Source organism: Oncorhynchus tshawytscha, linkage group LG04 (genome assembly GCF_018296145.1).
Source record: "Oncorhynchus tshawytscha isolate Ot180627B linkage group LG04, Otsh_v2.0, whole genome shotgun sequence".
In the NCBI taxonomy this organism is placed as follows: Eukaryota; Metazoa; Chordata; class Actinopteri; order Salmoniformes; family Salmonidae; genus Oncorhynchus; species Oncorhynchus tshawytscha.
Window position 1 is genome coordinate 38,270,918 of NC_056432.1, and position 17,840 is coordinate 38,288,757.

The 17,840-nt window shown below is 42.6% G+C and overlaps 2 protein-coding genes across 5 annotated transcripts in view; one reads left to right on the top strand and one right to left on the bottom strand.

Annotated features, from left to right (window-relative positions):
* The window catches only part of LOC112248679 (golgin subfamily A member 7-like), a 33,664-nt gene extending 29,515 nt beyond the window's left edge, over positions 1-4,149 (top strand). For both annotated transcript variants that reach the window (XM_024417910.2, XM_024417909.2), the window contains exons 4-6: positions 725-826; positions 1,991-2,048; positions 3,825-4,149. In XM_024417910.2, coding sequence (XP_024273678.1) covers positions 725-826; positions 1,991-2,032 — 144 coding nt within the window. In that variant the 3' untranslated portion in view covers positions 2,033-2,048; positions 3,825-4,149. The remainder of the gene's footprint in view (positions 1-724; positions 827-1,990; positions 2,049-3,824) is intronic.
* Positions 4,150-15,077: 10,928 nt separating this feature from the next.
* The window catches only part of LOC112248680 (lysyl oxidase homolog 2B-like), a 70,932-nt gene continuing 68,169 nt past the window's right edge, over positions 15,078-17,840 (bottom strand). For all 3 annotated transcript variants that reach the window (XM_024417912.2, XM_024417911.2, XM_024417913.2), the window contains one exon: positions 15,078-16,724. In XM_024417912.2, the coding sequence (XP_024273680.1) occupies positions 16,654-16,724 (71 nt within the window). In that variant the 3' untranslated portion in view covers positions 15,078-16,653. The remainder of the gene's footprint in view (positions 16,725-17,840) is intronic.

Sequence of the window (17,840 nt, forward strand, 5' to 3'; positions counted from 1 at the left end):
TTCTTATTAACAATGACGGCCTACCCCGACCAAACCCTAACCCGGATGACGCTGGGCTAATTGTGCTCCGCCCTATGGGACTCCCAATCATGGCCAGTTGTGATACAGCCCAGGATTGAACCAGGGTCTGTAGTGACGCCTCTAGCACTGAGATGCAGTGCCTTAGACCGCTGCGCCACTAAGGATGAAGGAAGAAAACAATTTATTTAATCAATTTTAGAATAAGGCTGTAACGTAACAAAATGTGAAAAAAGTCAAGGGGTCTGAATACTTTCCAAAGGCACTGTATGAATTAATGTTTGTAAAAAAAAATGTGTTTAAAACAAATTATTATAATAAGTAAACGTTGAGAGATGACAGTCTACCAGTAGGCTACCCCTTGTTTGGTGAAAGCAAATGTTCTAGGTTAAAAGTACATTTGATGTAATAAATTAAAATAATGTAATCTTCGATCATGCAACTATTCAAATCAAATCAAATGTATTTATATAGCCCTTCGTACATCAGCTGATATCTCAAAGTGCTGTACAGAAACCCAGCCTAAAACCCCAAACAGCAAGCAATGCAGGGGTAGAAGCACGGTGGCTAGGAAAAACTCCCTTGAAAGTCCAAAACCTAGGAAGAAACCTAGAGAGGAACCAAACTATGTATATTCAACCAAAACTATGTATGACAAGGTAAGTTGGAAAACTGAAAGTTTTTTCTTCTTATTGTCTCTCTTCAGGTTTTGAAGAAGATTGCTAAGTTCATCCAGGAGCAGAATGATAAGATCTATGCTCCACGAGGTCTGCTCCTCACTGACCCTATTGAGAGAGGCCTCAGAGTTGTATCCTTCTTCAGAAAGCAGTGTGATAGCCATTAAAGCAACGTGTCTGGAAAGGTAACTCAGACTTCCATCCAAAATGGCACCCTTTGAAGGGCACTACTTTGTAAAGCAGTGCACTATATATTAGGAATAGTGTGCCTTTGGAATGCAGCCTCTATGTGCTACGTTCACGGGATAAACAAGGTACTATATTTAGAATTAGAAGATCAGAAAACAAGTGTTGTGCTTTTTTCCAGTGATATTTCCTTTATGCATTTCTTAGATTTCGTCATGCAGGCTGATGTATATTTAAGTCAGGGCTGGGCTAGCTCCATGTTGATGTGTGCTGTGTAGTACTAGTTAGAACAATGAAGTTTCACATTGACCTGCTGCTGGTGTGTGACCGAGTTGGTATTTGGTGTTTCCACATGTGCATCCCAAATGGCACCCTATTCCCATTACAGTGCGCTACTTTTGACCAGAACCCCATAGGGATTAGGGTGCCATTTGGGACGCATTACCCAGGGCTCTGTGTGGTGTGCTCCCCTCTCGAACCCCTGCCTGTAAATGGAAACCAGGAGTCTGGGCAGCTCACAGTGGTACCCTGTAATAATACCAGATAAAAGTTATATTTAATCAATTTCATCTGCTCAAAATCAGAGGGTGCAGAAATGGTCTACGTTCTCCAAGTGTATGGGGTGCAGCCTGAGTGACTGACTCAACATTCAAAATAAATTGTACTGAGGGCTGGAGCAGGCAGTGAAATATGACTGAAATCGTTTACAGCTGAGGACCTCCTGTATGATTTCATTGTCTGCATCCCAAATGGCACCGTATGGAGCTCTGGTCAAAAGTAGTGCACTATTTAGGGAATAGGGTGTCATTTGGAAAGCAGACCTTGGTTTTATGGCGACCTCCTGGATTATTTCTCCAGCACTGCAGAGCTGCTGATTTTGGCCTGGGAGCGGCTGTGATAGCAGAGTGGAGATTGACAGGAATGTCACACCTGCCCTGTTTCCCCCCCATGTCTTCTCAATGCACCTGAACAAGTAATGTCTGCATTTTTGAGTGTCTGATTTGATGTTTTGACTATTGCTGCCCAAGTGCTTTACTCACAGCAGTATGCGTCTGTAGATGTCATATTTTAGAGGAATTCTGCATTGCCTTTAACTAAACATGATCAAGGTTGAAGTAACCATCTTTGAAGACAGGAGCCTGGGCAGATAAAATCTACAGTACTATGGTGAGTTTCAAGACACGGTCATGTCACACAGGATGTGTACAACAGATTGCATATGCCTCGTATTCATGGCCGTTCTGTATTACTTTCCAAATGACTCTGGAGCAATCTGAGGAAGAATACTGTCAAAAAACTGCTCAAAGGGTGAAATCTATAAGTATTTGAGTAGTGAGTGCGTGAGAGCAATTTCTTTAATCTAATGATGGATAGATGTGGCATGTTATTGAACTGAAATATGGCTGCTCTTGCTTTCCAAGACTGAAATTTATATTCTTCTTGGTTTCACCCCATGCTGTTACAAAAATCATTGAGACCAAGTCATTGTCCCACAGCAATTTGTATTTACTCTCATGCTGTGCAGTTCCCATCTACCATGCTCTCTACAGTATCACGCCTCTCCGTTATGGGTTTCGAACATCGGAGAGTTAATTAAAATGTACTGGCAGACAGCACAGGGTTTTTCTCCCAATGTATTTCAAGAGGACTACATGTGTCATGAATCTATTCGCCTCAATCAAGCACATCTGTCCGCCTTGTGTAGGTTATTGCATGTGACAAAGAACATCATTTCCCCCATTTAAGATCGCGACTATTTTCAACAACAAGTGTCACGCTGCGAAACTGTTTGCGAACTCTTAATGACAATGTCTCAACCTGGTGTTTTTCAACAGACATTTCAGTCACGTCAAACCCAAACTGTCTCTGATAATGTTCTACATGAAGAGAGAGCAACAATTCTTTAATGGATCTGCTGAAGAACATGGCCCTAGTTGTTCATCAAGTGCTGGTTCAGCTCTGGCCTGGTGGAACAAAGTGCATACAGGGGTTATTATTTTCATTAGAAATTCCTGACGGGCACCTCTATACATGTATTTGTGAGGAATGTAAACTGCTCTTTTATAAGTAGCTGTTGAGAGAAGTCCGTTGGACTGTTGCCATGGTCTTTTAGGCAATCTGTCCTTCCGTCCGTGCAGCAGGCCCACTGGAAAGGCCCAATGTGAAGTGTTGCGATAGCATTGTCCCGCTACTCTGCTGCATGCTCTTCCTTACATAGCAAAGCAGAAGGCCCCGATGGCGGACCTCAGTGGACCTGTTGTGGAATTTCACTGTTCGGGGTGAAGTGTGTGATGAATGGTCCTCTGGTGTAATTGCACTAGACCGCAGTGTAGGAAAACAGGCGTTCAGCAGTTAATGGTTTCAAAATGAGTCATTAACAGACGGCGGTGCCAAGTCTATCTCCCTATGCTCCTCCACCACAGTGCTCACTATTCAGGAGCAGGACCAATGCACTGTGTGTTGTACTGGTTCTTCCGGGTGCCAACCTGCCAGCACACTGACTGGCACTGCATAAGAGAGCGGGCACCTGGACTATCTTGACCTTCAAATCATTAGTCTTTGGAGAGAATAAATGCTGTCAATTGTGAATATGTGAAAGGGTTTATGATATTTAAAATAAAGATACATGTTTTCTCTTAAGAACAACTTTGAAATAACCGAATAGCTTTGATATAACAGAAGTTGATGATACAGTCAGGTAGTAACTAGTGCACATTGTTGAGCACGGTGATGTATGATGGTGGGTGTTTTAGAGCCATAGAGATGAGCAGCTAGCTAACTGTGACATTTCTTTGGCAGATCCCCAAAAATAAACTATGGCTTCACTAAAAACGTCACTAAAGTTTATCTGCATCATACTGGCTGCCGTTTTGTCTTAAAAAAATAAATATATTCCTGCTGTTTAAGGGTGTTTTTTCTCACTGACCTTCTCACTTTTGGCAGATCCCAGACTGACTGGACAAGAGCTCTTGAGGGGCTGGTTCTATCTGGTTCTGGCTCTGCTCAGCATCACCTGGGGCCTCATTTATCAAAGGTGCGTTCGCACAAAAAATTGTCTAAACCTTGCGTATGCCAGTTTTCCCTCAAATGTTGGTATTTATCCATTTTGAACTTGAAGGGAAAGTGTGCTTATCTCCACGAAAATCTCAGACCAGCCGTACGCACAACTTCTAGTGGTAGATCAACATGTATCGCAAGCAAATATTGTTATTTTGAGAAAAAATGTAGGTGTTTGATGCACAAGAATTATAATAATGGTAGGCTAATAGAAACATTGGTAAGGAGATCACATAGCAGCATGTAGCCTAATGCGTCTCTTTTACTTGTATTATAAAAGCCTAAATTATAATCATATAGCAGGACATGTCTCTCCTTTTCCACTCTTAGCGGCGTTGGCGGAAAGAGGATCTTTCTGGTTTTCAGGGATACAGTATTTTCAACCTAACTTCCGTTTCTCCTGGAGAAAGGAGGAGAGCCAAACAGGCTCAAAAGTAAATAGACCGGTAGCCTATTTAAATTTGACAGTGTGTAGGATACAGTATTGCCACATTATAGCCTCTTTCAATTCAGAGCCTATGCCAAGGCAGGAGATAGAAACACAATCATCTACTTCAAAATATTGAACAGGAATTAGTATTTTCCATAGAAGTGTGTTGTAGCATTTACTTTTGAGCTGTTTGAATAGGGAATCAAACTTTAAGAATGTGCTACCAGTGTTTGGCACTCTCTATAGGCGGCATGCATTTTTTGTTTGAAAAAGGTAAGTATTCTGCCCTCAGCTCTACAAAAGTGATAAAATTGGCCATTGCACTTTCTTTTAGAAACTGTCATGGCCCAGTTCCAACATCTCCAAATCATACATCAAATGAGGGTGTTTTTATTACCATAAAAGGTAACAAAAATGTTCGTATATGTTGTGTGCAGTAGTTTGATGAATCCCAATAATTTAGTTGTACATGCAAATCCTAGCATCCCCCCCGTACGGCAGAATTTAGTGAGAAATGTACGCACGGTTGATAAATGAGGCCCCTGGTCCTGGGTAGGTGGGACCACCACCGCACCTTCAGACTGAGGACCACCTGAAACTTTAGCCTGCAGAACATCATACCAGCCCTCCTGGCTCCCATCCAGGATCCACATCTACTTTCTGACTACTGCGTCTCTACAATCTCCCCTGTACTCGACTCCCTCACACTGTTCTATACTCCACTCAACTAACGCATGTACAGTATATGATGCTGGGGCTGTATTACACATTAAAATTCTAAAGGCCCCTCTAAAGTGAAATAAGATACGATTTGACAGTTAGGTTGTTTTCTGTAATACATCCCCAGACTCCTAATCTTCTAAAAATGTATTTCCTATCTCTGTATTTCTAACCATTTACTTACTGCATCTTAAGTCTGTTTACTTTTGCCTGTACAGAGATCGCTTGCTTTACAAAACCAAATGGCCCAAATTATGCTTGCATTCTTCTTGCATGTTGCGTCAATGCTCAGATGGTCCTTTTGTAAAACGTAAATGTGCCGTGCACAGTGTTTGTTTGGTGACTACTGTTCATTTTGCCGTGCGTTGATTGACTTGTTTGTATGTGTGTGGGTAGGCTATGTCTAGCTATGTAAGCACATTTGATTGCCTTCAAGTGAAGCGTTAGGCCGAGAAGTGCTCTTGTTTGTCTCCAGTGCCTGTAGTTTCTGTGAAGATTGCCTCTGTCAGCTCAGTGGGTTCAGGTCAAGTGTATCTTAGCATACTATTTTAGCAGCCATCTTATTTAGCTTATCCTAACTTTTGCTCGCTTTATTTTTGGCAGCAACATGTTAAAAATCGAAGACGATTCCTAAACAACCTCAACTTCTTGATTTCTTTGTTTTTGTAGCGATCAATTGTATGAATGAAGGACATTAGATTGTTAACTTTTGGTGATGATATAGATATACATTGACAATACGTGGGTTAAATACAATGATTAATATAAACCCTGGATTGCTGATGTATTGGTGTATTGGTGTATTGGCCAATGAAAGGCTTTGAAGCCAAAGGTCGGCCATAGTGGCACTAAGACAAAATTACATGTATTTAAGTATTTTTTTTTATTGTAGTGGGGACGGTAGCATTAGAACTTAAAAAAAATTATACTTTGACAAATGTTTTTATATATACAGTACCGGTCAAAAGTTTGGACACACCTACTCTCTCAAGGGTTTTTCATTATTTTTTACTATTTTCTACATTGTAGAATAATAGTGAAGACATCAAAACCATGAAATAACACATATGGAATTATGTAAATCAAAATATATTTTATATTTGAGATTCTCAAAGTAGCCACCTTGATGGCAGCTTTGCATACTCTCAACCAGCTTCACCTGGAATGCTTTTCCAACAGTCTTGAAGGAGTTCCCACATATGCTGAGCACTTGTTGGTTGCAACTCATCCCAAACCATCTCAATTGGGTTGTGGTCAGGTGATTGTGGAGGTCAGGTCATCTGATGCATCACGGTCAAATAGCCCTTACACAGCCTGGAGGTGTGTTGGGTCATTGTCCTATTGAAAAACAAATGATAGTCCCACTAAGTGCAAACCAGATGAGTTGGTGTATCGCTGCTTTAAGTGTGCCTTGAATTCTAAATAAATCACTGACAGTGTCACCAGAAAAGCACCATCACACCTCCTCCCCCATTCTTCATGGTGGGATCCACACATACGGAGATCATCCGTTCACCTACTCTGCGTCTCACAAAGAAGGCAGTTGGAACCAAAAATCTCATTTGGACTCATCAGACCAAAGGACAGATTTCCACCGGTCTAATATCCATTGCTCATGTTTCTTGGGCCAAGCAAGTCTTCTTATTATTGGTTTCCTTTAGTAGTGGTTTCTTTGCAGCAATTTGACCATGAAGGCCTGATTCACAGAGTCTCCTCTGAACAGTTAATGTTGACATGTCTGTTACTTGAACTCAGTGAAGCATTTATTTGGGCTGCAATTTCTGAGGCTGGTAACTCTAATGAACTTATCCTCTGCAGCAGAGTTAACTCAGGGTCTTCCCTTCCTGTGGAGGTCCTCATGGGAGCCAGTTCCATAATAGCGCTTGGTGGTTTTTACGACTGCACTTAGACATTGTCAAAGATCTTGACATTTTCCAAATTGACTACTTTGTGTGTGGCTACTTTGAAATCTAAAATATATTTTGATTTGTTTAACACTTTTTTGGTTACTGCCATATGTGTTATTTCATAGTTTTGATGTCTTCACTATTATTCTACAATGTAGAAAATAGTCAAAATAAAGAAAAACCCTTGAATGTGTAGGTGTGTCCAAACTTTTCTCTGGTACTGTATATATTTGTATCATAATTATTTTTTATGTTTAGCTTACATAATGTAATTTTAAAGTATGCTTTACGGAGTCTGCAATGGAATAAATGTGGCTAAAACTAATTTGGACTTTTCTACAGCTTCCAAAATATTTTTTTTACCATGGTTGGGGTGTCAAGATGGAGGTGTGGTGGCTTCAAAACAGCTCCTTGTCAGTCATCTAGTTTATAAGTAATTGGTTAAATTTGACATTGCTCCATGGAATTACATCCATTTCATAATGTTAAATGCTGAGTTTCTTCTGTCTGACTGAAATCTGTTAGTGCTATATTACAGATAATCTAACACTACAGAAATGTCCAACTATAGATTTTATGGAACATTTTGAGGTAGGTTATAATGAAAGTCAGATTACTTATTCTCATATATTGTAAATATTATTTCAATGTATTCTGAAAATGGCAATGTTGAGCAAAATGAAAATGTATTTAATTTGGCCTTTTTAACATTAAACTCATTAATTGGATAAATTAGTATACCTTTTTATATGTAATTTTTTTCCCGTTCAAATGCAAACTGTTTCTTAACTTGTGAATTGTATCATAATAAATCAAACGTATACTTCTTCTACACTTCTGGATGATGCAGAACATCATTTGGATGTTTTAGCTTAAAGGGGCAATTCCACAGTTGAAACAATAACAAAGTGTGTTCCCCACCACTGTTTCAGTAAAAAGCTCAAATTCATAGACACAGCTATAGTGGTTAGAGCGTTGGGCCAGTAACCGAAAGATTGCTAAATTGAATCCCCGAGCTGACAAGGTGAACATCTATCGTTCTGCCCCTGAACAAGGCAGTTAACCCACTGTTCCTAGGCCGTCATTGTAAATAAGGATTTGTTCTTAACTGACATTCCTAGTTAAATAAAGGTTGAATAAATAAAACAAATCTTAAAGGATTTACAATCCATAACATCAAAAGTATAGTTTTAAACATGTTTTGAAGCCATGCAGTGTTTACATTTACAAACTTGGAGTAAAAGCTTATATTTCGGGTTCTGATGGGGTACGACAGTTGAACTAAGTTCATGAGATATTTATTAGTTATACTCTTGAAGAATCAATGGGTACATATTATGAATTAATACGTCCAAAAATGGATGTTGCAACTTCAATTTGTACACGAACTGTATGATAATCTGTAATAGAAATTATATCTGTAAATGTACATATTCACGTCTTCTTTTGGGACAGCACATTCGACTGAGATTGGGCCTCTTCATCAATCCAATAGTAGCATGGATGCACAAGCACTGGTTTCACACAGCCTGTGTGTGTGTACTGATGTCTGGTCAGAGTGGGTTTTTTTAGAGGGAAAAGTTGCAATTTAGGGGCTTGAAAAACAGGACTTCCCAGAAAGCTGCTTTCAGTTCCAGGTAATATATTCTCTTGTCCACAAGATTTATAGAGGACCAGCCTGACTAAATCTCCCAGAAAGTAGTAGTATTTCTCACCGTTAAACTAAATATTCCCAGAAAAGTCATTCTGGGTATAACTAAGGAAGTGAAGCAATTTCGAGTAAGATTGGACAAAGGGACACAGTCAGCTTCCCAAATGGCACCCTATTTCCTATGTAAGCCTATGCTCTGGTCAAATGTACTGCACTACATAGGGAATAGGGTGCCATTTAGGATGCTGGCACAGAGATAGGACTTTCCCATGAACTCTGAGGTTACTCTTGACCGTAAGAGAAATTAGACCCAATCACCTGTTCTGGTTCCCTGTCCTCTCTCAGGCCGGGCCTGAGAAAGAGACCGCTGAACCATCCCCTTCAGTTTTAGCACGCACAGAACCTATTCAGCCAAGCCTCGCATAATTAACCTTTTTTCACATGAATGCAGCTCTTTGTTACCACATAGAGCAGAAGGAGATTTTCCCTGGCCCAAGTGTGTCTAGTCAACCGAATGTCTGTCGTTACCCACTGAACTCCGTCTCAAGTTACCTGTGACATTCCCCCTCCTGGTGGCACAGCACGGTAGGTGGTCCTTCCTCCCTGGTTGCAAAACAAGCCAGACTTTTTTGTGTGTGTGTGTGTGTGTCACAAACGTGTGGTTGTTGCGTGCATGTCTAGTGTGTGTATTTACTTGGTGGAGACATTCTGGTTTGGGGTTTCCGGTCTTCAGATGGCTCTTGCTACCATTATCCGCCCTGGTGGGAAGACGTGGATTAATAGAGAGACTAGGCTACAGTACATCAGGGTAATGGGTGGTCTTGGTAGATGGTAAGGGATTAAACAACCACTTGGATATGTCGCCTGCCTGCGCCTCTAACATCTAATCAGTCTGGAGGACTAAAAACTAAAAGTGTCAGAGGGGGTGTTAGGTGTGTAATTGATGGTCCTGGATGAATCCCATCTTCCAGGGTAGCAGGCTATGAATTGCTGAGGCTAGCTGCTACATCTATTTGTGTGTCCCAAATGGCACTCTATTCCCTTTATAGTGCACTAGGCAACTTTGACCAGGGCCCATACTGCTCTTGTCAAAGGTAGTCTACTATATGTGGAATAGGGTGCCATTCGGTACACAGGCTCTGCTTTAGACCTGGAGCATTTGTCTTAACCAGAAAAGCTGCTTCACAGTCTTCTTAACAGCAGCAGCGATTAACCTTATTAGTCCTGCTGCTGAGTAATACAGGGCTGCTTACATTAGCACAGGAGACAGTCCAAACAAAGAGCAATGAGGCCTGGATTTACTCCAACCAATGACAACAGGAAGTCCATCTCTAGTTTTCACTGAACACCAGTTACCCAAGTGAACAGCTCCAATTTAAGTGCATACAATGCTCTTACAAAGCTGTTTTAGTGCAGAAAGTCAAAAACTCAACTTCAAACTCATTCTGACATTTGCCTTAAGGACTATTATGTCCGTTGTGGTTCAGTTGATAGGGCATGGCACTTGCGAACGTAAATGTAGAGTAACTGTATTGCTCACCTCTTTAGGTATAGCACAATGCATAATTCCCTAACAAAAGGCATGGATACATACATGAAAGAGTTAAACTAGTTGTGAGAATGTTGCTGATGCCACACAGGAAAAAAATGTCACTCCTGTTGAACTACTGCAATGTAGATGTTAAAGGACATCCCTTGGCCATACTGTAGGAGTGATAGGAACGTCAGCAGAGCAATGAAAAACAAACTGTAGTGTGTGTAAATGTAACAGTACTCTTCTTGCGTTGCGTACAATCATCGGCACGAACTCCAACTTGTAGCACCAGTCATGGAGCTTTATTCTGATAGAAACAGCACAAAATTGCACATCATGCAATGCATAGTTCACCATCCAACTCTGCACGTGATGCACTGTACAAAATACACCAAAAAAACGCTGCATCTTATGTGTGATGTTCGAATAACATTTACAAACAAATTGATATAAATTGTACAATTAAATCATCACTTGGGAGTATAGAAATCACTTTTGACAGTGCAGTGCTTTTGCAACCAACAAATTACCGCTGGTTTGGTGCTTGTTCACTGGGACGATTCTAATGAAACATCCTCCCTGGTAAGCAAGCTACGCAAACCAGCCAATAAGATGCCATGTTGAGTAGGTGAAGGCAAGACAAAACTAAAACCAAAAACCCATTGGCTTAACAATAAAGTGGCAAGGGGAATCACCACCTTGTTACACTCCCCCCTACTGAATTCCACTTGCAAATAAAAATACCAAACTGCACTGTGGAAACATATCAGGAACAAAGACACAACATATGTACCGAATAATCCAGAGGGAGAAAAAATAAACTATATAGATATATTTTTATACCTAATAGAGAAAACTAAAAGGTAAAGCTGTGTATATCGAGGATGCAGACCTTGCTTTAAAACAGTCACTAAATATTCCAGTCATTAGACTATTCTCCATGAGAATTAGAGTGAAAAGTGGTGGATCAATCCCCTTAGCCCTCATAGGTAAACATGCCTGTTACATGTTAAGTACACTCAGTGACTTTAAAACATCCAAGTATTAAAATAAACGACCATAAGAGACTCTATCATATCCGTCACATTACCATCCTGCAACCTCTAATCATGGTCACAATGATGTAAAAGCAAAACAAATAAAAGATGTCAATACCATTGACCCTCTATTCACATATTTAACCTTCAAGAGCGAACTTTCTGCTGATTCATCATCTCAATCAGTCTTGACACTGATTTAAATAGTCTTCCTGCCCTTGACCTAATACGACCCTGACTACCTTCAACTGCATAAGGGGTAACAGTGTTGTGTACTGTTGCAATAGTGGGTCTGTCAACACAGTCAGTGCGTGACTGATCAGGTAAGGAATGGTCTGCATTTGGTAGGTCAGGATGGATATCGTAAGCAGACTGGTCAATTAGCTCACTCACTACACTGTTACGGTCTCGGTCAGATTCTTGAAGACTCTCTGATCGAGGCAGACCTTCCAGCTGCAGTATATCATCCACAGAATCCAAAGGTGGAATATCCTGAGCATCCAAGGATCACACATCACCCTCCAGGCTTGTGTCACCTGTTCCTTCAGAAGGCAACTCCGACACCCACACTCTGGTTCTGTACTCAGCACCATCATCCACTGCAGTGTCCATGGCAGCTGAGACCACTAGGCTGTCATTCATGTCCACAGACTCTGTTAATCCAGACATGTCTGTTCCATCATCAACGGCAGCATGGGGAAGAGGAAGAAAGTTGACTGGCATTATCAGGTTGCGATGTACCGGCTTCTCCTGTCCAGCGGAGCTGTTCTGAATCTTTAAAGTGTGACTGTCAGCATTCAATCCAGTGACAAGGTAGACAGTATCCTCCCAACGGTCAACGAGCTTCCGCTTTCCTCGCTCCCCCCTGTTAGCCAGCAATACTCGATCCCCAATCTCCACTGGTGCTCCTCTGACTCTTCTTTCATAAAGGTCAGCATGCCTCTTCAACTGCTTCGCTGCAGATGCCTGTGCTGCATTCATGGCTTCTTTCAGATCTCTCCTCAAAGACTGAACAAACTGGTCATAGTCGACAACTTCTGGGTTCTCTATGACAGAGCCAAAGTCTGTCAACAGGCAGTCTTGGCGTCCTCCCAAACATTAGCAGGAAAGGGGCAAAGCCTGTGGTCTCGTGGATTGTACAATTGCACGCAAACGTGAGGGACTTCAGTGCCTGAGGCCATCTGTGCCTTGCTCTCGTCGGCAGGGCCCGGATCATGTTTCCCAACGTCCTATTCATCCTTTCGCAGGACCCGTTCCCCTTCGGATGGTACTATGTGAGACTTCTGAACACCTGCAACACTCAGCAGTTCGGCTATTAAAGCGCCCTCAAAGTTGGCTCCTTGGTCTGAGTGTATACGGCGAGGCATCCCGTAGACACAGAAATAGTTGTTCCACAACTGATGAGCTACTGACTGGCTCGGACACAAGAAGGCATGAGCCAATTTGGTAAAGTGGTCAGTAACAACGAGCACATCCAAGGACTTGTTTGAAGAATCTTCTGCAGACCAGAAGTCTATGCACACTAGTTCAAGAGGCTCAGTTGTCATTATGCTCTCAAGAGGAGCTCTTGCTTCCGGATCAGGAGTCTTGCTCACCACGCATCTCCTGCAGCACTTCACATAAGCTTTTACCTCCCTCTCCAGGCCATGCCAGAATAACCTCTGTCTTGTCAGGTAGACTGTTCTCTGTTGGCCCTGGTGGCCAGCTTCATCATGGACACCCTTCAACACCATTGCTTTCACGGAGGCTGGAACCACATACAGATACGTTTTCCACTTTGTGACCACATTCTTCGAAACACGATACAGTACACACATCTTCATGGTCAACTTGTCCCAACTTCTGAGAAGACACAAAACCTCAACACTCTCATGGGCACGCTCTCTCCGGGATGGTCTTCTCCCCCTCTCCACAAAGAAGATGACTCTGCTGATCACGTTGTCATCACGCTGCTTACTCATCAGTAGGTCGTGTGGCAGAACATCAACATCTGTCTGCTCTGATGGCATAACAGCCTGTGGAAGCTGTGGCAACAGCAGTGCATGTGAGCCCACTTCACCCACCCAGCATCTGTGTGAATGAAGAACAGCTGCAACTTCATTGTCTTGATAAAGCACCAGATGGGGGGGGTCAACAGTAGTCTGACTGCTAATGACCACTTCTTCGGAGTCAGAGGCTTTGTCAAAGGGGTGGCTGGACCAGCGAAACACATCTTGCACTGTCTGTGCGCACAGCGTTAGCTTCAGCTAATAAGGCCTCGTACGGGACCCTTGTCAGGCGATGGAGTGCAATGGGTCGTACGAAGGGCTCTCTGCTCAAAGCATCTGCAACAACATTTATTTTTCCAGGGATATCCTTGATGACAAACTCGTACGGTGCCAGCTAGGCGACCCATCTCTGTTCACAAGCATCAAGCTTTGCTTTGGTCAGAATGTATGTCAGAGATGGGACTCGGGCCTTTAGATAAATCAACGGAGGGATTTCTGCGTATGCCCACTTTAACAACATCGCGGGCCCTTCCCATAACCTCAACTGCTTGGTCCATCACAGATACGCCCCTCTTACGCATGTAAACCATGACTATATCCTCCCACTCATGCACTGTGCACTTTTCAGAGCCCCCCCCGAAAGTACACCGGTTCCCTGATATGACTTCAATACCAGGTTCAGGCCTGACACATCCATTCCCCTAGAGCTGCATGCATTCCCCATAACATTGTCCCCAACAATTACCTTTGACCCCAAACAGGAGGAAATGTTCTCCCCAATGGAATGACCAATCTGCTGTACTATGTCTGCTATGAAACCCATGGAGACCTCCCCACTCCCTGTATTCGGCAAAACTCTTTCATACACATCCTTGGGGGTTTCCGTGGGTAAACTATCATTAAAACCCTCCAGTTTAGGCATAGGTGTAGAAGAAACTGGAATTTTGGCTGAACCCCTACTAACAGATGGTGACAGATTAAATGTTAGGAAACCCCTACCTCTCCCAACACCTTCCATCTTATTAACAATGGGAAATCAACAGACTTAAATAGCAAAGAAAGTATATATATTTTTTAACCTCATGTCAAAATCTAACCTATATCTAGTACACTGGTAAAACTCACCCTACTTATATCAGATATACGTTAGAATTGCAAATAAACAAGTAACACAAAAGTTATATTGTTTATCTGTGGAGAGTCTCAGCCAGAGAAATCATCAATTTCGATCATTAAAACGCTGCAGTAGCGCCCTCCAGTGGCAAAATGCGATATCGCCATAAACTGCACCAGCAACGTCTTATTGGATTCTTCAACGGCAATCACGGCAAAGTTCTGGGATGGAAATACAGCGACAGATGATCCGATCCAGAAGAACGGTCACGGCACCACTGTAACAGTACTCTTCTTGCGTTGTGTACAATCAATCATCGACACGAGCTGCAACTTGTAGCACCAGTCATGGAGCTTTATTCTGATAAACAGGACAAAATTGCACATCATGCAATGCACTGTTCACCATCCAACTCTGCACGTGACGCACGCTGGTTTGGTGCTTGTCCACTGGGCAATGTAGTTGACAAAATAATATAACAATTACAATATAATATTTTGAACAATGTACCTGATAGAAACAGCACAAAATTGCATCCCCCCCACCAGACACAGTAAGTTGCTAGCTAGTATTAGCTGGAATTCTCCACAACAAAATGCATAACAAATATGCACCAAAAAACTGGGGGATTTTTCCCGTTGGTCCCAGGATTCAAACTGGCAACCCTCCAGTTGCTGGCTCGGCTCTCTAGCCTGCCGCCCCCTGACATGTGTGATGAAGGTGGCATTAGGCCTAATTTAAATGTATAGATCTGAAAATACAACCGACAACTTAGATTTGTTTGCTCATTAAATCTTACCTTTATTATAGTTAACAAAGCAAATTATGGATTTAAACACTCCAATCAAGTATACAGTTAGCATACATAACATACTTTAGCGATTCAGCTGTCACTGTACTGTACCCTCATAAAACAGAGGATGGGTAGCACCATTATGAAAAGTACAATAAAATAATGAGACACTCGCACACACATTTGTAAAAGAAAAAAAGAAAAAAAAATCGATTTAAAATCCCTGACTTTTACAACAATAAGTTACTTATGATGTTTGCTGGAAAATATGAGATTGTTCATGAATGTCGAAAAGGAAACAAACAAAAAAACATGTATTTTCTCACTATAAGGCACTGAGGGGGATTAGTTGTATCCCTCCATTTTAACTACCGTACCACCACCACTCTGTCGTGGTGTGGAGCAGACTAATGTCTGCTATTTGGTCACAGTTTTTACAATGGAAAAGGAACTTTTTCAGGCACTTGGGACTGGTACTGGGTTTATTACAGATGTCAGAGTGAGAGAACGCCACAGAATAACTTCAAATAGAGCATGTTGAGCATACTGATGACATCTGAGGGAGTACCCTGTACCACAGCTGAAAAGATTGGTGAGGGTAACAACCCTGCACTTCAAAATGATGTTGTCTAAATCTCCCAAGGAAGAGGAAATCGAATAAATTATTAAATCAACTTGCTGCACAATTCTAAGTGAGAAAAAAGGCACAGGACATCTCTTGGAATAAGACTGTTTGTTAAACATTTCCCAACAGCAATGCACTTACTGGCAGTTAGTTATTGCATCCTATTATGGTATTGTACTGTACTGTATCCTCAATAAGCATCTTCATTAAGCTACTCAGAGAGTAGCCTACATGAGGCACCTACTGCATAAAGCCATTACAAACTATTATTAGCTAATGATCAATAAAGTCTGTAGTGTTCCCAAATATGCCTTTGTTCATAGTCCAAGAGAGATAATTATTTGTCAGAGATATCCAAACTCTGGGAAAATGACCTTTTGAATTAACGTTTTTATCATATTAAAAAAAGAAAGTGCGGCAGAATTCCCTTTTATAATGCACTAATTTTGTCCAAGGCCCAAACATAGTGCACTATATAGGGAATAGGGTGCCATATGAGTCTCATCATCACCTCTAGTGGGGAGCAGTGGGGATGTACATTTCATGTCTCTAACCCAAGCGTGACAGAGAAACTCTCAGTCCCGTATTGACCTCAACCAGAGAGCTGGGACTGGGAGAGGCTACCTGGTTTTGGGAAGACAGAAGGATACATCAAATGGTCTGCCTAAGAAGGAGAGGGGGTGTCTGAAAGAGGTGGGCAGTGGGTTGCTTCTTTAGGCATAACCAATGAGTGCTGTCCATACACTGTGGCACGCCCCACTAGGAGGGTTCATAACAGCTGTAGGCGTGTATTGGCAACACAATAAAATAGTTATCCTGGACTGCTGACTGGGAGGGAGAGACAGGGGGAGAGAGCGAGGGGTTTGGGGGCTTTTTGGCAGTCTCTCTGATGATTCTGTTCTCCTCTTTCATCCTTTTATCTGTGTATAACCTGGTTGTTCAGTAGCCCAGGGAAGGACTCCTCAGTCTCAGTGCTTAACGAACCACCTGGACACAGGAAAGGAGACAAATGTTCACACAGTGTTACAATTCCAAATGTCACAACACTCTTAACGCATTACCCTTTCAAACCAAAGTTCGTCAGACATCTAAATGTCAAGATGAAAGCAAGTCCCACTGTTATATCTAGCTTAGCTGTAAAAGAACGCACGTCGGGGCGGTTTCACATTGTACGCTTTATGACATGTGCCACTCATTCTGACAAGCCATTCATACGTAAAGCAGCACACTGTCTTAAACCATAACAACCCACACTCTGACGTACAGCACGTCATACCAGACATAACAATCCCCCCCCTTTCCAAAACCAGGGACTGGTACCAACGAAAAATGTCCATAGAACCTAGAGTGATACCTGTAAGAAAGAAACACTAGCCCTTAAACGGAAGAGGTAAACAACGACTCTCCAAACTAGACACTTCAGTCCATTAACCTGGAGGTTGGCGAAGACACCGAACGGAGCCTAAGAGGGAATGGAGGTTAAGTAGCCCTCCAGATGAGCGGGGCGAGTTCGTGCCCGCATAGGCCGTTATTCAGCCGCCACCGCTTGTGGCTCTGGCCCTTCGGGAGCCCACAGAGGCTGGGACTCAGGTGGTAGTAGTGGAGGTCCATCAGGTGGTGTCTCTGTTTGCCTTGTTGAAACCCTGTTTCATTGTTCTTTGGTACCTGCCTGCTTTGCTTGGATGTGCCTAGTCGCCGGTGCTGCTACGCTCTGTGTTCTGAGTCTGTCCAGTGGCAGTTCCATCTCACGACCAAGCATGAGAGATCAGTTAGTTGGAGCCCATTGTCCTTGGTGAGGGGTAGGCCCCACCTTGTGAACAGGCTGTCTAGGATGTCCATGATGGCCTGTGCTGTGACAGTTCCGACAGGAAGCACTTCTGGCCACTGAGTTCATACTCCACCACCAGGAAGCGCTGATGGTGAGGGACTGTGTGCCCATGGATCTCGCAACAGATGTCTAGGGGCGAGGAGGCCATGCGAGAGGCTGCAGGAGGGGGGGGGGATTTTCCCACTGAGGAGGCATGCAGCACAATCCCTAAACAGGGCTTCAATGTCGTGGTCGATGCCTGGCCACCCCACAAGGTCTCGACACCTTCACTATGC